General features: G+C 32.4%; 1 protein-coding gene across 5 annotated transcripts in view; it reads left to right on the forward strand.

The window, feature by feature from the left end:
* CSNK1G1 (casein kinase 1 gamma 1) overlaps positions 1-21575 on the forward strand; it is a 253246-nt gene that overhangs the window by 153183 nt on the left and 78488 nt on the right. For all 5 annotated transcript variants that reach the window (XM_051980879.1, XM_051980876.1, XM_051980880.1 and 2 more), the window contains exon 4: positions 10103-10172. In XM_051980879.1, coding sequence (XP_051836839.1) covers positions 10103-10172 — 70 coding nt within the window. The remainder of the gene's footprint in view (positions 1-10102; positions 10173-21575) is intronic.

Below are 21575 nucleotides of genomic sequence, written 5' to 3' on the forward strand. Positions count from 1 at the left end.
AGAAAAAAGAACTGAGGCTTGGCAGGGTAAGATGGGATAAGGAAAGGGACAAGAGATGACAGAAAAGAGGAAGGCAAAGAGTTGATGTGGTTCACCAAGGGTTCAAGATGTGGAAAAGAATGTAGTTGTAGCCTTGGAAAGAACTGAGAGGTCAAGAAATTGAAGGTGGCTGATAAAAGGTTTTTAGCTTTAGCAATTGAGAGATTATCAGGAACCTTGTAGAAAGTAGTTTCAATGAAGAATTGAGATAGGAAACCAAATTGCAAGAAGCTGATGAGTGGGAAACAAAGCTAGAAGAGACAGTGAGAGACAGCTTTTTCTAGAAATTATTTTGTGAAAGGGAAAAATATAAGATCTTGAGTAAATGCTAAGACAAAAATTACAAGGGATGGGAAGACCAAGACCTTTTTATATGGAGTAAGGAGGAGTAAGAAGATTCAAGTAAGATTAAAGGCTAGAGAGAGAGGTGGATCAAAGGGCAAATCCCTAGAAACAGTTGCAGATGGTGGGATCAAGAGGTGTCATTTCTTCATCGGAAATGAACAAGGAAAAAGCAAGAGAAGGATGATATTAAATTAAGATTTTGAAGAAGAAAACAGTGACTTTATGAAGGATAGTGTCTATTTTTTAATTAAAGCTAAGAAAGTTCTTTTCTAGCAACCAGAGGAGAGAAAAGATTTAAAATTAGTACTGTGCAATATGTGATAATTATTCAAGGAAGATTTAATGGAAAGCTTTCCAATTGAGATTTGATTTAATTTGTAGTGAACCTAGTTGCACAGTTTTGTGACTTTCTTCAGTTGTGTTCTGCACTTCAGTAAGATCAGAGAAGGGCAAATGGTAGGGGTACCCCACTCTTGGGTTTTGGTAAGGTGTAAACGTCAGTAGAACTAAGAAGCAAGAGATTCAAGCACAGAGGGAAATGTGTAATTTTTACTAGTAAATTATAAAATGAGAAAGAAGGAAATTGATGCCAGACAGGAGCGATCTATTCAGAGTGGTGGATCTGGGTCTAGGTCTATGTGTCTGTCTCATCAAAAATGAAACAAGTCTAGAAGGAGAAAACCTGAGGTGAGGAAAAAAAAAAAAAGCATTGTTAATAGTTACGGTCAGAGGAAGGAATTTGAATTCTGTATCCTGAAGACAACAGGTTGGGATTGTCATGATCTGGAATGGGAAGGTGAGGTTGGGATATTTGAACTGTTTGCCATGCTTCCCATACCATCAATCAGTGCTATTTCTTCATAGAACAGAGTTTCATAGAACAGATCTGAGACAATATGAATTAACTTTGTCCCCAGGTGAGGGCAGCCATTTGGTACCCATCTGGAAGCCCTTTGGGCTTAGAGAATATAAAAACAGCTTTAGGACTTTAGTGGAGAGTTCTTAAGACTCAGAGAACTGCCTTACTTGATTAGATTACTTTTAAATCTACTTGCCAGTAGCTTTTACCTGCTTTTATCTTTTTGGAATATTTTTTAGTACATTAGAAATTGCTTTTATCTGAGAGTTATTGGATATGTTTTTATTAAAGAAATTGTTTATCTGAGCCCTTAGGCTCTGAGTCATTCCATTGTAATAGATGTAAGTTGCTTCTTTGATGATGGTGAAGTCATGAGTGTAAACATCCTTCAAATGTGTCTCTGGGTGAAGTGAAGGGTATGTATCAAAGAAATTGAAAAGACTGATGAACTAAGATGTAAAATGAGGAAAATATGATAGCACTTTTTTCAGGTTATCATAAGGTTCAAAAGAGATAATGAATATAGGCTTTTTTGCAAGCTTAAAAAGACTATCCATTTCAGGTGTTATTCCACTAAAATGTTAGTTTTTACTATGGAAAAGAAAGTTTCAATCCTTTATATAACAAAATATTAATAACAACATTTTTGATAGCCAAAAAAAAAAAAAACTAGAAAAAAGTGAGTGTCCCCCTCTTTTTGTAAATAAATCAATCAGGAAACATTTATTAAGTACCTATGTGCTAGGTATTATGCTAAGTGCAGAATATACAAAGAAAGGTAAAAAGCCCTGCTCTCATCGAACTTACAGACTAATGAGGAAGACAGCATATTTAAAAACAGAGCAAAATGGAAAAATTTTTTAAAATGAAGGCACAGATATTAAGCAAGATCAGGTAAAGCTTCTTGTAGAATGTAGAATTTTAGCTGGATTTGAAAAGAGCTGAGGAGTCCAGGAAGTAGAGATGAGGAAGAAGAGCATTGCAGTCATGGAGAAACAATCAGTGAAAATGTTTGACATTGGAAGGAGTGTCTTATGTGAGGAAAATGGCAGGGTTTACAATATTACCTGATAGAAGAATGAATAATGGAGAGATTGGCATAAGAAGACTGGAAAAGTGTGGGGAAAGGAGCAGTTCTAAAAGGCTTTGAATGTGAAATGGAGGGTTTATATTTGATTCTGGAGATGATAAAGATCCATTGGAGTTTATTACATATTAATGTAGTACTCAAAAGCTTGTAAAGCCTTTTACAAGTGTTATCTCTTTTTATCCTCACAATCACCCTAGGAAGTAGGGACAGTTACAATCTCCATTTTACAGATTAGGAAATTGAGGCAGACAGCTTAAGTGACTTATCCACAGTCATACAATGAATTTCTGAGTCAAAATTTGAACTCAGATTTTTCTCACTCCAAGTTCAATGCTCTATTCACTACACTACCAAGCTGGTAAACAAATTGGGGTATTAGAGTTAGATGCAGCTAGGTAGTGCAGTGGATAGAGTAAAGAACTTAGAGTTGGAAAAATTCATCTTCCTGAGTTCAAATCCATCCATAGATACTTACTAGCTGTGTGACCCTGGACCTCAGGTTGCTCAGCTGTAAAATGCTCTGGAGAAGAAATGGTAAACCACTCCAGTAGCTTTACCAAGAAAATCCCATATTGGATCACAAAGAGATGGACACAACTGAAAAATGACTGAATAACAGGGTTAAGGGAGATGAGTAAAGAAAAATGTGGTTAAATATAAAACTTTATAAAATTTAGTTATACAAGATGAATGCAACTAGAATATGAGAGAATCTGCCAAGTAGGGAACACAATTTGAAGCATATATCTATCCCATAAAATACATTAGCAAATTATATAGGGCATTGATATGAAAATATAAAGCTAAGAGTATTATCTAATAGATAATTGATCAAAGCATATGAACATAGAGTTTTTAAAAGAATTGTAAGCATAAAACAGCCATTTTTTTGTTTTGGGTTATACATGTGCTTTTTTTTTTGTTTTGTTTTGTTTTGTTTTGTTAAACATTTCGTTATGAATGATGTTGGGAGAGAAAAATCAGAACAAAAGGGAGAAACTACAAGAGGAAAAAAAAACAGAAGAGGGAAAAAAAAGTGAATATAGCATTGATTTATATTCAGTCTCTATAATTCTTTTTCTAGATGCAAATGGCATTTTCTATCCAAAGTTTATTGTGATTGCTTTGGATCAGTGAACCACTGAGAAGAACCAAGTCTGTTATAATCTTGTTCATTGCCCAATCTTGAACAGCCATATATTTTTAAAGCACCAGAACCACAAATTAAGACATATCTAATATTTTTATAATACATCCATCAAACTAACAAAGATGAGGAAAATGGAAATATATTGGAAAGGCAATGAAAAAGCAAGCACATTCAGTTACTCTTGGTGAGCCTTGTGAATAGATCCAACTGTTTCACAAAACAATTTGAAATTTTTTAAGAAACTTGCAGGAATCCTTATACCTCATATATATATATATCAAAATCTTAATAACAACCCTTTTTATGGTAAAGAAAATTGATTGCTACAATAACAATTTATCACAGAGTTGTAGTGAGTATCAAATAATATTTTAAAGTACTTTTCATATCTTCAAGTCCCATCTAAATGACTCTCTGAGTTTTGTTCTGTAGCCACTCTGGAACATTACAAACTACAATATATAAATGTAGTTTTTTGGTTTTGTTTTGTTTTATCTATTGTAATATATAAATATTAGCTAACTATCATTCCTTTTTACTTGATTATTTGAAATTTTGCATTTTTCTATCTTATGATAATTTTTAAAATTGACAGATTTTGGACAAAGATGGTATACTATTCATACTTTGAGTATGAAGAATCATGAGTCAGTCTTCCATCTTGAAAATGGATGCTGATAAATGACATCTGCTAGAATTTTTATGTAGTCATATCTTCTAAAGCATAGGTTTGGCCATGTCACTTATTTGAAATCATGTAAACCATTTCCATGTTAGATATTTTATGCAAGAACACTAAGAAAGGAAGGGAGGAAGGAAAAAAGAAAAATAGCATGTTTCAGACTGTGTTCAGGTGATGCCAGTTCTTTCTCTTGAGAAGATAGCCTTTTTCATCATAAGTATTTTGGGATTGTCTTGGATCATTAAATTACTGAGAATTGCCGTTACTATGTACAGTATATCCTTGATTCCGCTCACTTCACTTTATTATCAGTTCATTTGTCTTTCCAGTGTTTTCTGAAATCATTCTGTTTGTCATTTCTTATAGTACAATAATATTCCATTTCTCCAGTATGTTTCTATTTACTTGATAATTTATATGCAGCCCACTATTAGGCTCCTAATTTTGATCTCCTAATTTTGAATTAGGCAAAAAAAAAAAAAAAAAAAAAGTCTCCATGACCATTGCCAGAAAGGCAGGCTTCTATGTACACTATAGAATTTATAGTGGTACTTAGTGAAATAGCAGAGACATGGAAATAAGGTAGTTGACCATTAATCAAAAACTGGAAAAACAAATTTTGGTATGTTAATGTCCTGGAATATTGCTGTATTTAAAAAGGGGACAAATAGAGATGTATGGAAAGACTTATGTGAACTGATCCAATAATAGTGAAGTAAACAGAGCCAGTAAAACACTGTAGACAGTGATTAATAATGTGAATGAAAAGAATGACCATAAAACAATCAAAAGTGAATGTTTCAAAATTGTAAACAACTTTTTGCTTTAGCATATTATCTTCCTTGTTTTTGTTGACATTTAACGTTTCATGAAACATTTTTTATTCTTTTTTTCATCTCTTATCTGATAAGCTGAAGGTGACCAGTCATCATTATTACTAAAAAGGGGAAGGAGAAAAATAGTTTTCAATTTTATGTCCTTTTACTTTCCAATACCCATCCAGGGATTCAAAGCTAGAGGACAGTGAGTGTATAGATGAACATCTGATTAATTCTATCCTGGAAAAAGAGGAAATTGAAAGCCTAAATTGAAAGCCTATCTTTTAGGGTCATTGTTCTCCATATAATTTCCTCCTACATAGATCATACATTGCAGAGTAATCTGCATAAATTAGGACTCAATTACAAATATAATTTTATTAATATTGGCAAAAATGATTGACAGCTATTTTATATTTTCATTTCTCTGAATTTTATTTTGCTTTGTATTGCAAAATGTGTACTTTTTAAAAAATTTGCTTTGTATTGCTTTTTATTTGTATTGTCCAAAATGAAAAGCATCTGGGTTAGAATGTGTTTCAATATATTCTTTCTCTAAGGAGTCTTGACTAAAGTAGCTATGAGAAACATTGTTTTTATCTTTACCTTCTCTCTTTCTTACTATTAAGGAATGAGAACAGTAATTGAGTTTTTCCCATGTTAAAGCAAAATTTGCCTTGAACTTTACAGCCCTGTAAGGTGGTGTCTGTTGTCAGTTTAGATTTTCAACAGGATGTGTTTCACAGGCCTGTGATTTTGGAAAATGACCCTATTTGAAATATAATTAGCATCTAGCACAAATTATGTATTTGAGAGACTGCTTCTGTTATTTTCGTTCCATTTTGCTGGGCTTATCATTGTGTATATATGTTTTCTAAGGGGTTGCAATAGAAGTACTCTTTATCAATTGTATATCTGCATTATCACTACAATCTGTTTAATTCACATAGGTCTTGTTAGCTGTGAAATAAATATGCACATTTTTTTCTATTCAAGTCTGTTCTGGAAAACTACTTGGCTGAACATTCCATGGCCATATGTTCAGAAATATTGGCTATACAATATAACAAGTAGGTCCCATAATCTGTATTGAGCTGTTTTATAGTCCAACTGTAAATTCATTTTTAACTGTGGATATCTTAAAGATTCTTTTTTTTAATATATACTCTTAGTGAAATCAGGCTGAATATTTCCTACTAAAGTTTTCCAGATATGACTAAAAGTAGATTATTCTTTCTCTGTATGAGTAATAGAAATAGATTGTTGGTTATAATATCCTATATTCTGAGTTCATTATCCCAAGAAAATAATTTTAAAAACAAACAAACTTGGCTTTTTCCTCCAATGGTAAAAAAAAAAAATCTTAATCAACAACAGTATCTAACAAAAGTTAGAAACAAATTGTGCACAATGATAGGAGAATGTTACCAAAAAATTTGGTATTCATCTATCATGGAATATTATTTTCCCTTAAGAAACAATGACTAGAAAGACTTATGCGGATTGAAAAAAAATAAAAAAAAATAATAAACACAGTGCCTACAACAATATAAATGAAAGCAACATCATAAGATAACAAAAAATTCAGAGCAATTTTATTTCTGGGATCTTCATTGTTCTCAATTAGGGATATTTAAAAGTATTTTAAGTATTTCTACAAGCTGAACTTTTAAACAACCTTTTCTATCAGTGACTTATTGAAATTCAGTATGTAGTCATAGCTTCTAAGGCATAGGTTTGGCCATGTCACTTCTTTGAAATCATGTAAACCATTTCCATATTAGATATTTTATGCAAGAACTCTAAGAAAGGAAGGAAGGAAAGAAAGAAAAATAGCAAGGAAGGAAAGACCAGAAGGCATTTTAGACTTAAATTAGGATTTAATGTCTTTGATTGAAAAGTTTGTTTAATATCTGAAAAATATTTTTATATAATATAGTTCATTTTTTATTTACTTTTGCAAAAGCAAGAAAGTATAGTTGAAATTTATCTTTAATCTATTATATGAAATCGAAAAACTTTCCTATGAATAAAATCAATTCAAGTATGATAAGGGAAGCTGCTGGGGAGAATTTTACCTATTATATATCATTTTTTAATAGCTTTTTATTGACAGAACATATGCATGGGTAATTTTTCAACATTGTCCCTTGCACTCACTTCTTTCCAATTTTTCCCTTCCCTCCCTCCACCCAAGAGAGGGCAGACAGTCGCATACATATTAAACATGTTAAAGTATATCTTAAATACAATATGTGTGCACAAATCTGTACAGTTCTCTTGTTGCACAAGAAAAATTGGGTTCAGAAGGTAAAAATAACCTGGGAAGAAAAATAAAAATGCAAGTAGTTCACATTCAATACAGTATTCTTTTCCTGGGTATAGCTGGTTCTGGCCATCATTGATCAATTGGAACTGAACTGGATCTTCTCATTATTGAAGATATCCACGTCCATCAGAATATATCCTCATATCATATTGTTATTATATATCTTTGATAAGAATCTAATATCCAAGATATAAATGAAACTAGGAAACATGACCAGAAGCCATTCACTAATAGGTAAATTGTCAGAGAGCATATGCAAATAATATATCTGCAAATGATAATCATATGAAAAAATAAGAGAAAAGCAAATCTAAATAACTGAAGTTTTAGCTTATATGTAGCAAATTGACAAAAATGGTGAAAGATGGGAATAGACTGTTAGAGGGATATAGAAGATAGGTATAATAATAAAAGTTTGGAGTTGTGATTTCATCCAATCTTTCTGAAAAAGCAAATTGGAATTTGGACAAGAAACTGCCTTAAGTATTCATATCCTCTGACTCAAAGATCCATTTTTAGATATATGTCCCAAGATAGATAGCTAAAGATAGAAAGATGCTATAGATGCAATATTGAAATATTTGTAGTAGCAAAAACAAAGTAGTGCTACATCGATGTAATGGAATATTTTTCTGCTGTAAGAATCAGTAAGTATGATAAAGACAGAAGCATGGGAAGATTTATATGAACTGATGTAGATTGAATAAGGCAAAATCAGGAAAACAAAATATAAAATGACTGCAGCAATCTAAATGGGAAGATATACTCCCAAAGAAAAATAACCACCAAAACTGGACCTTATGTAATAATAATGACCAAATCTGGACTCAAAAAAGAACTGAAAAAATACTAATATCACTGCCAGAGATATTGGAGGAACTGTGAATAAAAATTAGTCATATATTGTCAAATTCACTTGATGTTTACTTTTGCTGAATGACCTTTTCTTTTATTCTTTGTAGAAGGAATATTATTCTAGAAGTGGGGGTCAGAGGCACACACATATGTATATATGTGTATGTGTGTATATTTATATATATATGTGTGTAAAGAGTATTTTATCTTTTCCAATTACATGTAATGATAGTTTTCATCAATCTTTTTTTAAATTAAATTTTGCGTTCTAGATTTTCTTTCTCCTACTCATCCTCCCCAAATTGACAATCTAAGTATTTTATTTATATATATGCATCCATTCTGGCATGTGAACATATTTCCATACAGAACTAAAAGGAAAAGCTGCAAAAAAAATTTTTTTAAGGTGAAAATAGTATGATTAATCTGCCTTCAGATCTGCTTTCAGAGTCTGTATAGTTCTTTCTCTAGCTTTGGATCTGGATCTAGATAGCAATTTTTTGTCATGAGTCTCCTAAATCATTGTATTGCTGAGCAGAGCTAAGTCAGTCATAGTTCATCATCATATAGTATTGTTGATATTGAGTACAATGTTCTCCTGATTCTGCTCACTTCACTTAGCTTCAGTTCATGTTAAGTGTTCCTAGGTTTTTCTGATATCTGCCTGCTCATCATTTCTTATAACACATTAGTATTCCATTACATCTATCTACTATAACTTGTTTAACCATTCCCCACTTGCTGGGTACTCCCTAAATTTCCAATTCTTTGCTACTACAAAAAACAAAAACAAAAAACAAACCAAAACTGCTATACATATTTTTATACATATACATGCTTTCCTTTTTTTAGTGATTTCTTTGGAATACAGACCTAGTAATGATAAGAACAAAGAGTGTGCACAGTTTGATTGCTTTTTGGGCATAGTTCCAAATTGTTCTCCAGAATGGTTGGATCAATTCACTATCAGTATATTAGTATATATGAACAGTATATTAGTATCCCAGTTTTCCCCACATCTTCTCCAATGTTTATCATTTTCCTTTTCTGCCTTGTTAGCCAACCTAATAGTTGTGAAGTGGTATCTCAGAGTTGTGTTAATTTGCATTTCTCTAATAATGAATTAGAACATTTTTTCGTATGACTAGAGATAGCTTTAATTTCTTCTAAAACCTGTCTGTTCATATCCTGTGACCATTTATCAATTGAGGAATGACTTAACATTCTTATAAATTTGACTCAGTTCTTTAATTTTTGAAAAAGGAGGCCTTTATTTGAAGCACTTGCTGTAAAACTTGTTTTCTGTCTTTCTGCTTTCTCTCTAATCTTGGTTTTGTTTATGCAAAAACTTTTTAATTTAATATAATCAAAGTTATCCATTTTGCATTTCATAATGTTCTCTTATCTCATTTCATCGTAAATTCTTCCCTTTTCCATAGTTCTGAAAGGTAAATTATTCCTTGCTCTTTTAATTTGCTTATGCTATTACCCTTTGTCTAAATCATGTACTCATTTTAACCTTATCTTGCTATAATGATGTGAGATGTTGGTCTATGCCTAGTTTCTGCCATCCTGTTTTTCACTTTCCCTAGAAGTTTTTGCATATAGTGAGTTCTTATTCCTAGAAGCTGGAGTCTTTGGGTTTATCTTTCAAACGCTAGAGTAACTATAGTCATTTATTACTGATCCCACCCTGCTATTTCTTCGCCAATAGTTTTGATGATTGCTGCTTTATCATACAGTTTTAAATCTGGTACTGCTTGGAGAGGCACATATATTTTAAAATTAAACTAGAAAAAACAAAAAAAAAATTAATGAAGCTTAAAAAAAACCAACAGAACTATTTGCTTTTGTTTTTTTTTTTTTAAATATTATGATGGAAAAATATTTTAATTCTGTTTAAATATGACCATAAATTTTCTTCTTGGGTTGTAGGAACCAATAAAATCACGTGCCCCACAGCTTCATTTAGAGTACAGGTTTTACAAACAGCTCGGCAATGCAGGTAAGTCAGGCTTTTCTCTTTCTAGAATATGCCTTAGCAGGAAGCTCCATAATATATCAAATGTACTTTATTTTATACCTGTATTCAACCAGTCTTCACTTACTGCTTTCCAAATAAACTTTCCAAAGAGGTGATTGAATATTGTCTTCTGAAATTATCATTTCATGGATCTTCCTTGGTGTAATATTGTTCCCTTGAGACATGCCTTTTGTGTGTTTCTGGACAATGGAACAGTGATTTTAAAGTCTCTTCATACTTATAACAAGGAGGTGCTGAATTATAATTCACTATATTCACCCTTTCTGGAAAGAACAGTTATTTTAAAGACTTTCCAGAATGCCCAATACTTTGTCACTTTGTTCTCATTTATTTGCAACTAATTTCACTTGATGCTCTTTGAAGATTAGTTTATCATTTCAGGGAAAGAAGCATAAATTTTTAAGCTGGTAACTTTCATTTATTTAAATGTTTGCAGTGATTCCCCACTCATTTTCTTCTTAAAAATAGCATAATCCTGGCCACTTTAATACTTTTTAGTAAGTGTGACCTTCCTTCAAATCATTTTTGTGCCTTGAATTGTAAAGTTTTTGACTTAGGAATTCAGTTCTGCAGATATCATCAGTGCTATAAGTTTCTCCTGGGAATGTTGAATCCTTTAGATCCTACCTTTTGTATCTAAGTGAAATTTTGTTACAAATTGTGTTTTTTCACAGTAATGATATTGCCAAAATGACTGAAACATGGTTTATATAGAGTTCAAATGCTGATAGAGTATCTTAGAAATACCGTTTCAAAAAAAATTTTAAATCAAACTAATAGTAAAAATTCACAGCTTCAAATATTTTTCGTATTATTCCATTTAGAAAAATGTCTATCTTGGTTATATTTGCCTTGTTCATAATCAAATGTACCTCTATTCCTTATCTCCCTTAATTATCTCTTCATGACTTCATCAGCTTTCCTGCATTTTATTATCATCTCAATGCAGAATGATTTTTAGTTTGAGTTATTCAGGCTTTATCTCTTTTGTGAGAGTATGCTGTCATTATCTGTGTATAAAATATTTTAAACTGCATGTTCTAAACACTTGAAAAATTTCTTCTACCACACACATTATTAATTTCCCTATTCTTTTGAATCACTATCCAGCAAGCTAAGTTCACAATTCTTATATATTTATATTACAATTATTTGAATACTTCTAAGAATGTAGTTTTGTTTATTGTGACAATTCTCTGTTGCATAACATGATGAAAATTTATGTTGCAGTGAGGCTTATTTTTTCCCTTCTTCCTTGTGACTCTGTTTATCTCTTTAATTTTTAAACCTTTTCCCTCTAGGAATGAAAATGCTTTTTATTTTATTTTAGAATTAAAAGAATTAATTTGACCTCTTATTTTACTTAGTCCTATATATCTAGTAAGTCAATTCTGCCTTTAAATCATTCCTCAGACCCATCCCTTTCTCTACTTATATGTTCACTATCTTCTCTCAGTCTCAGATTCGTTCGCCTCCTAATTGGTTTCCCTTCCCCACATTTATCCTATTTCTGATCTATTCTCCATATAACTGTCAAAGTGATATTCTTAAACATAGGGTCTCCTCAGTATGCTCAACTGGCTCTCTGTTACTGTTAAGATTCAATACCAGACCTGCAGGACCTAATTCTAACCATCTTTTTCATCTGTAATGTATAGCATACTCTTGGAACTCTGCAGTATAATCAAAATGGCCTTTTAACTCTTGCTCACTCACACTTGGCTTTGCCTCCCAGTCCAGAATATCAACTTCCTTCTTCCCCCTTTTCTCTCCCCCTCCCTCCCCCCACCTCTTAGAAACTCTGGTTTCCTTTAAAGCTTAGCTGTACCATTTACAAAACCCTTTCCTGTCTCCTCCTCACCTCTCAAACCCTTCAGCTACTCATTCCTTCCCTCAAAATGCCCGTTGTTTACTTGTTATATGTATTACATATATTAATGGATGGCTTTTCTCTCCTGATATGATGTTCTTGAGGACAAGTACGATTTCATCTTTACTTGGGGTTTTTTTTAGCACCACAGCACTCATAATATCTAATATTAGGCCTTTGTTGGGACCTTAAAGTATCACTGAGGCTAACACCTTCATTTTGTAGCTGAACAGGATCCAAAGAAGTGAAGTAATTTGGAAAAGATCACACTGGGGAAGTAAATGTTAGAGGTAGAATTCAAAGCAGGACCTCAAACTCCAGAACCAGTGCTTTTGCCGTTTCATTTGGTTGCTACCATAAGGTCATCATGTTCTTTCAAGTCTAACCTTAGATATCTCTTTGATTCTACTCTCTGCCAGCATTTTTTACTGTTGATCTACTTTGTTACCTTGTGTTTGCTTCTATTTGAACATATACTATACAGGTACTATTTTGTGTTGTATATCACCTGTGCCCATCACAGTGCTATGCACATGTTAAGTCCTTAATGAATGTATGTTGAATTGAATTGAATTAAATATTCCTCTCTCATAACATACTGATCATGATAATGATAGAGGAGCCCCAAATTAAAGATAAGTGAGGAAGTTGAAATGAATAGTATTTTATATCTCTGTATAAGTCCTAGTATTTTGCCTTTTCTGTCATGGTAAGCTCTCTCAGTATTTATTAGCTGTGTAATTGATTTTATATATATATATATTCTTAAGTGCGAGGGACCTTTTGGGTTCACTGGTTGAGACTATCTAAGTAGGTAGCATTGCTTAGACATTTAGCCTTAAATATACAATTTAATGTGAGTCCTGCCTTTCCAGAGGTATCGAAAATACTTTATTGTATGTTTTGAAACATTTGTTAGATTGTTTCTGGTATCTTTAAATTTCTTGGTAATAATAACTATGCTGAGCTCAGCTAATGAAGTCAAACTGAGATAGACCTCAGAATATAAAGCAGGCAACTTTGGAAAGTTAGGCTTGTTTGATGGGTTTGACCTCTGAACTCTTTCTATGTCTCAGAGCAAAACCAAGTCACTTAAAATTGATAGCCCCCATTTAGCAAGGAGAAAGAATCTCATGAATGTACTCTGTATGGAGAATAAGAGATTGATTACCTGTAGTATACTACTTTCTTTGATGCTCCATGGAACCATGAGATGGTACTGACAAGTACAGTTTGGGCAGAATTGGAGCTGTAGGCTGTTGAAAGATGGGAAGGACCCTGAAGTTATACTCAGACCACTTAAGTGAGAAGATTTCAAGCCAGTAAATCTATTATAGCTATATATTGTGTGGGCTAGTTTCTATCATGGTAGGATATTTTATTACTCTGATGAATCTTTGGTTTCGATGTAGACATCCTTCTCATCTGTTACTAGCCCATATCCTTCTGTAAATAATAGTGTCTATTGAGTATTTGGGAGGAAGTTAAGGGAATAGGCAGTATCTTCTTCCAGATATCTTGTCATTGTATGATTACCATTGAAATATACAGGTTAATAATTATCTGTCATTCTTGCTAAATGACTGGCTTTGATCTCCTTTTTCAGGCACACATCTTTTTGCTATTGAACTCTGTCACATTTCTCATGTAGTTTATTGTTCTGTATATATCTATCAGTCATGTGTCTTTCCATTGCTTTTGTGTAATCTTCAACTTTAATACGTTTGAGAATGTGGTATTTTAAAATTCACAGGTATATAACATTGCTGTAAGGATTTTTTAAAAATAATTTTTATTGTTCTTTTGGTTATACATCTCGTTAATTTTACCACCTATCCCAATTAGAAAGATGTCCCATATAACAAAAGTTTTTTAAAAGAAAAGACAAAGAACATCCCCTCCCCCCACAAAACTATTCAATACATACAAAGAAAAATCTGAAAATACATGCAATGTCCCACCCTGTGGACCTCCCACCTCTATAGGGAAGTAGGAGGAGATGACTTCTTATTTCTTTTCTTTGGGGCCATGCTTATTTTTTATAATTTTGCAGTGTTCATTTTGATTGTGTTGTGCTTTTTTGTTCTTTCCATTTTTATAATCATTTTGTATATTATTTTCTTGGCTCAGCTTACTTGACTTTATATCAGTTCAGGTTAAGTCTTTGCATGATTTTCTCATCATTATATTTATCTGAAGATTATCTGTTAAAACTCTTCACTTTTCTGAAGAGGAGAAATCTCAAAGTATACAATTTTCCTAAAACAATCCAATCTACTTTTCCCTTTCCTATTCATTTCCAGGCTTAGTTCATTTTCCATTCAATTACATTTCATAGCCTGGAGAATATAACTGCTTCATCTATTTGTTAATCCAAATTCTTATTGAGTTATTATAAATTTTTATTTAGTTGTCTTTGCACAATGAGTGTACCAGTCTTGATGCAATCACTGTAGTATTATATTGAGAATAATTGGAGTACCTCACCTAGTTTAGAGACTCTCTTTTTCATATATACTTTGCATTGGTCATTCTCCACAACAGTGGTAAACACCTTTCAGAGGAATATTTATCCCTGTTTTATTCTTTATTTGATATCCTTAGTCAGTGGCTCAAACAGTATTATGCCTTTTATATCTTTTAAGTGATGATCTGATATGATTTTTAAGCTATATATGAAAGATACCTTGTTGAAACTTGGAAGATACCTTTAAGATTCCTTTTTTTTTTTTTTTTAAGCTGAATGGTGTTGTTTTTTTTTTTTATATACTAAACTAATAATAGTGGAGTCTTATATTTTCTAAACCTTTTATTCAGTATTGTGACTATAAGGTATGGTCTGCTGTAGAGTAATACTGTCTGTGAAAGCCTGACTGTTCCCTTCTTAAACTTTCATGAAGGAGATCTTTGATATGTATATATTATTTTTGTAAAGATTTTATATAGTTGCATAAATATTCATATAAAATGCTAATCACTGAAATTTTCTCTGTCATTTTTTAAAAATAGTAATTTTGATTTCTTCTCTGAATGTTTGATATCTTCCTTCAGACAGTAGGACAATCTCTAAAAACCCTCAGAACTTACAGTTCTCTTTGTATGCTTTAACTAGCCCAGCTGTTCTGTCTTGTTATCTCCAGTTGCATTTTTATTTTTTCAAGTACCACATCATAGATTTTAATCTTAAAAGCCCCAAATAATTCAATTTTCATTGATTCATTAGACTTACAACAGTCTAGTTGTTCTTCCCAGTTTTGTCTTCTTTGGTGCATTTCTTATTTATGTTGCACATCAAATATTATGGTTTTAGAGTAGAGCTACTGAAATTAATGAAAAAATGAAATTGTTATTTAAAAAAACTCTGAGAAATCTTTTCCAGTTTTCAACTGTTTTCTTCTAATTCCATCTTTAAAATGCTTTCAAGTGATCTGACTTAGGATCTCACGCTAAACTTTCTATAAATTTGTTATTTCCTGTTTAACTTACTGTTTTGAGAAGCGGAGCTGCTCATTATATTCCTGTCACCTTATTCACAAGATTTTAGAAGTGAGTATTCATATTGTAAACCTTTTTTCCCCTTGGATATCATATCTGTTTGCATGTCAAGGATATTACATGTTTATTGGTTAGGGTGGTTTCTACGCTTTTGGTCTTTTCATTGTCCTAACTGATTTACTTCAGTTAAACTTGTAGGAAATGGTGAAAATCTGTGTTGACATCTCTTCATTCGTTCCTTCTCTGTTTTTGAGCACTATCACCTTAATTATCAGATGGGAGATAACATGTTCCCCAGTTAATTATATATTAGATTTTTTGTTTATATTTCATCAATTTAATGTTGATTTTTATAATTAACAAATTTTTGGTTTGGTTTTTTTGTGTATTTCCACACATTTTTATTTTGATTGTGTGTTTGGATTCACATACATAGATACACACATATTGTTGATTCATAAATGACTGATATATCAATATCCAGCACTTTTCAATCTTTTCATGTACTAAGTTTCATTTCTTGTTTGTGTTGTCCCATTCATGACTTTTTAAATTCTTCTTTAAATAATTATTAGTGCTGTACATATGTAATGCTTTTTTACAATCCACAAGTCTTTGGTGTCTAAATTTTCTTAAATGCAAAGCAGGTTTCACACTGTGGTTTGAAGATTGATAGATAAATTCAGAGCTGGAAAATGTTGCTATGAAGTTTTTAAAAAAAAAAAAAAAAAAGCAAGACTAATGGAATGAAAGAAATCAGAAGACATAATCCTTGTTTTGCCCATGTACTTATTGTTACCACTTATCTTAGCTGTGCCACCTTTGGAAGACATTTAACCCCTCTGAACCTTAGTATTGTCATCTATAAAATGGGAATAATGAAATCTTTTTCACAAAGTTGCTATAAGTATCAAATAAAATCATTTATATTATTATTTTTTCAAAACGTTTAAGTGATACAAGTTGAATCATTTGGCAAGCAAAAAGCTCATTTTTTTTAAATTCAAGGGAATTGATTGGTGGAGCAGTTTTTATATTCTCTTGGAATAAATTAGAATTGTAACAGTTTTCTACCATTTCATTTTTGTATTAATTTGTGGGATAAAATTATGGGATTCATCTATTAGAACAAAAGATTTCCTGGATTATGTTACAATAGTCAGAATAGTAGTAACTATTCTAGGATCTCCTCTATGTCTCTTTCTTTGTTTTATTTTATTTTTACATTTTATCAGTATTTACTTTTCCCTCTCTCCATATTCTTCCCCCACTTAGTTAATTTTCAAGCAAAATTTATGTTAATATTTTAAGAAATTTTAATATGCAATTTTGTGTTCTTGGAGGAATGAAATATTTCCATCTTTAAAATTAATTGACAATGAGGGAGTTAGGTAGTGCAGTAGATAGAGCACCAGCCCTGAAGTCAGGAGGACATGTTCAAATCTGATCTCGGACATGTTCAAATCTGATCTCAGACACTTAAAACTTCCTATCTGTGTGACCCTGGGCAGGTCACTTAATCCCAATTGCCTCAGTCAAAAAAAAAAAAAAATTAGTTGAGAACAAAGAATTTTCCCACAGTTATGAAGTTTTTTTCTTTTCATTAATGCCTTGCTCACTTTTACACATTCTGAATAGTTGAGGCATTTTTCAAGAGAAGATGAGATAGCTACGTTTTTTATGCAGCAAAACCAATGTTTTTTTTTTTTTTTCTGCAAGTAAAACTCAAGGGATTATGAATTCTCTGGACATTAGTAACAGATTAGAAACACTTACAACAGCTACTTCTGCTTAAAGGTAAACTGATGAAAGAAATTCTAAGCATAGCCACTTCTGTCTAAAAATAGACTAAAAATGTTCCACTTTCTTAAGTATATCTAATTGGTATCATTGTTTGATAATGAAAAGCTATAGTTTTCCATTGTTCTTGAAAGACTGGATTCTAAGTTTTACTACTTTGTCTGACACAGATTTCCTATTAAGATATGAGATATGTTAAGGAACAAAAAAATGCTTTAATGAGTCTGAAAATCACTAATCACTCTTGATTAAAAGAGGACAATACTGACCATATCATTTTGTTTAATAAAAAAAAGTCACAGAATTTAATGACTTAACTCTCTAAAAAATCTATTTCTCCCATTAGTGGTAAAGAAATATGATCTACTGTCTGATTTGAGCCATCTTAATGCATTTACTGTGTTGGAAAAAATAGTTCATAGAATTTGTAAAAGCCCTTTAAGAATAATTTTTTGGCCCTTTCCCAACCTCAATTTCTAATGCTTTGCTTAACATTTTGGCCTTAAAATGTCTTGAACAGTACAATTTATAATTATTGATTGCCTTTCTACTTCCGGATGGAATAGAGACATTAGAGTTTTACCCACATCACTGCTCTTGACCATCTGAGACTAATGCATTTCCTGACAAGTGATTGTAGCTGCATCCCTCCCCAAGTTCCTTAGTACTGCTTTGCTCCTGCATGCACAGAGACACTGACATGAGACCAGAGAATCTCTTACTAACTTTTTCTTCACTGGTGCTCCTCTGGTACTGGTGTACTGCCTGAATTCTTTCCTAGTGATTATTAAATTCTTGATACAGTCTCCTTCCTCTCTGTATTCCTATGATATTGAATCCTAGACCAAAGAGAAAATCCTGCTCTTCAACTCCTGGTATCAGCTCTCTCATCACATTAACTCGAACATTTAAACCCCTATCCCATGTTTCATTCTGTATATGTCTCAATGTATCCTCTGTACCCTCTGGAACTATTGCTCTGTAATTAATAAACTTCTTTTCTGACCTTTTCCTCTTATTTCCTTTTCTTTTTCCTGTTATTAAGACAAGGTTCCTCCAAGACCACTCTGCATCTCAAGTCTTCCTTTTCAGTATTGATTTCATCTTTATGTCATACTCTTTGACTCACTGGCCCATGAAATAGAATATCCCTTGTTATTTCTAGACTATCCCTCTACCCAACTCAGGAACTTCTTTTGTTGATGTTCATGCCATCTAAATTTGCCATACTATCTACATTCTATAAACATCGTTTGCCAATCCTCAAGACATTCTCTCTTCTTTCTCCAGGAGTTCACTGGTTAGTTCCATGCCACTGCCTGCCTTCATTTTAGGGAACTTCATCCTAAGTGTTGTTAAGAGTTGATGATTACTCTACTACTTGGTCTTTTTTTTTTTTTTTTGAGGATAATATCCCTTTATATTTTTAAATAGTATTTTATTTTTCCAAATACATGTAAAGATAGTTTTCAACATTCATTTTTGTAAAACTTTGTGTTTTAAATTTTTCTCCCTCTCTCCTTTACCTACTCCTTTCCCAAGACAGCAAGCAATCTGATATAAATTAAATATGTATAATCCTTTTAAACATATTTCCATATTTGTTATGTTACACAAGAAAAATCAGACCAAAAGGGGGCGGGAGGGGGGAATTGAGCCACAAGAAAGAAAAAGACAAAAAGGTGAAATTACTATGCTTCAATCCATATTTTGTCTTCATAGTTCTCTCTCTGGATGTGATTGGCATTTTCCCTCCCAAATCTATTGGAATTGCTTCACTACATTGTTGAGAAGAGCCAAATTCATCACAGTTAATCATTACATGATCTTGTTGTATCTATATATTGTGTTCTGGTTCTGCTGGTTCATTCAGTATCACTTCATGTAGGTTTTTTTTTTCAGGCTTTTCTGAAAGCATCTGGCTCATCATTTCTTTTAGAACAATAATATTTCTCTATGTTCATGTTTACCATAACTTATTCAGCCATTCCATAACTGATTGGCATCCATTCCTTCTAACAGCTCCTTACTACTACAAAAAGAGCTACTACAAAAATTTTTTGCATATGTGAGTTTCTCTGGGATACAGATCAAGTTGTGTGATTGGAGATACTAACTTGGTCTTAGCTACACACAGTGACTGTCACGTATCTTATCATTGTTCACAAATATTCCACTTCTGTGATCAAGAGAGATATGAAATTCCTTTATCTAATCTCTTTCATTTTGTTCCACCCTATCTAAGCCTTACTTCTTCCTAACCTGTTTTTCATCTTCACTTCTTGCTCTGTCTATGCTTTCTTTTCTTCTCAATCACATTCACTATCCTTGTAAAAGTTCTTCATTTTTTGATTGTGCTATTTTAATAACTTTTCAATTGGTTTCATTGCATTAAGTCTCTCCTTGGTCCAATTGACATTCCTGGAGCACATATCACTCTCCTATTTACTAAATTGCAAAGGCTACCTTGACTTCTAGGATCAAATATTAAATCTTCCTTTCCAGGTTTTTTATACATTATTTCCTTTCATAAAGTCTTTCAGCTAAAGTGACTTTCTTGCAGTTCCTTGTACATAGTATACCATTTCCCATCTCTTTGTCTTTGTACAAATTGAAATTACTCTTCTCAACTTGGCTTTATAGTATTTCCAGCTTCCTTCAAAACTCAGCCTATAATAAAGTTTTATAGACAACTCCTCCTTTACCTCCTAGAAATTAATTGTATATATTGTGGTGTTTGTTTTTCTATAGTCATGTTTTAATAATAGTGTGTAAACTCATTGAGGACAGAAACTCTTTAATTAAATTTTTGTCTTTGTACCTCTAGCACTGCCACAGAGCATGGTACTTCATAAATAAATGCTTGTTGAAGTAATGAATGAAAGAGGAATAATTCTCATGGTTTCACTTAATATCTCTCAGCTGACAATTTTCACATTTACTTGTCCAACACTAATCTCTCTGCTGACTTCCAGTCTTTTATCTCTAAAACTATCTACTGGACATTTCAAACAAGATGTCCATAGACAATGTAAACTTAGCATTTTAAAACTGAACTGAGTATTTGTTTCTTTTCCTCAGTACTTCTCCTAGCTTTATACAAATGTCAAGGGCACTACCATCTTCCCAGTCTCCTAGGCTTATAGTTTAGGTGTCATTTTGTTCTCTCTCAATCCCACTCTCTAACATCCAATTAACCCCCAAAGACTTTTGCTTTTACCTTCTTAGTATTTCTTGCACATACTTCTTTCTCTGCACTGATACCACTACCATCCTGGTTCAGACCTTTATTACTTCCACTTGGAATATTGCTATTGCTTACTGTTTGGCCTCCCTATTGCAAGTCTCACCACAGTAGCTTCTATTCAAGTATTAAATTGATCTTTCTAAAGTTAAAATTTGTTGATAATTTCCTCCCTTCTATCTTTCCGATCCTCTTATACCTTACCCCTCGTACAAGGGCCATCTTAAATCTTCTACAAAAAACTTCTTCCATAATGATCCTTTCTGATGTTAAAATTTCCAATTTGTCTTCTACATCTGGGTCTGTCATCTATCTATATCTTATTTGCACATAGTTGTTTGTATTTTGCCTTCCCCACTACCCTATGGAATACTTGAAAGAGGTGATTGTCTTTTGACTTTATTTGTATTTCCCATGTTTAACACAATGTCTGGCACATAGTAGGTGCTTAATAAAGGCTTGTTTATTGATTAATGGACAAATGATGGACATTACCATCAGATTTATATGTAAGGAAAATTTTCTTATCCAATAGGACTATACAGAGGTGGAATGAGTTGCCTTGAAATGTAGTCAAGTGAAGAACGGATGGCAATTTGTGTTGGAGATGTTGTACAGGGAAATTCTATACAGGTGATTTTTGTTTTTAAATATCTTTTTAGATCCCTTCTCAAGAGTTTCTGAAAATGTTTCCTTAACCTTTTAATTATGGAAATGATGGCCTTGAACAAATTTAGACAATTTGGGGAGTGCTTCTACTCTGAAACATCTACTGAGATTATTAAATTAAGAGCATTTGTTTTTATTCTTTTGTGTTGTTGAAAATGTAGTGTGTGTGTGGGAAATACATGGTCTTTTTGATGAATATTTCCCTAAATACCATATATTCATATATCTATATAGAAATTTACTAATATTCTCTGCAATGCTTTGTTATCTTATGAAGGTGACCCTG

This window comes from Antechinus flavipes, chromosome 2 (assembly GCF_016432865.1).
Source record: "Antechinus flavipes isolate AdamAnt ecotype Samford, QLD, Australia chromosome 2, AdamAnt_v2, whole genome shotgun sequence".
Classification (NCBI taxonomy): domain Eukaryota; kingdom Metazoa; phylum Chordata; class Mammalia; order Dasyuromorphia; family Dasyuridae; genus Antechinus; species Antechinus flavipes.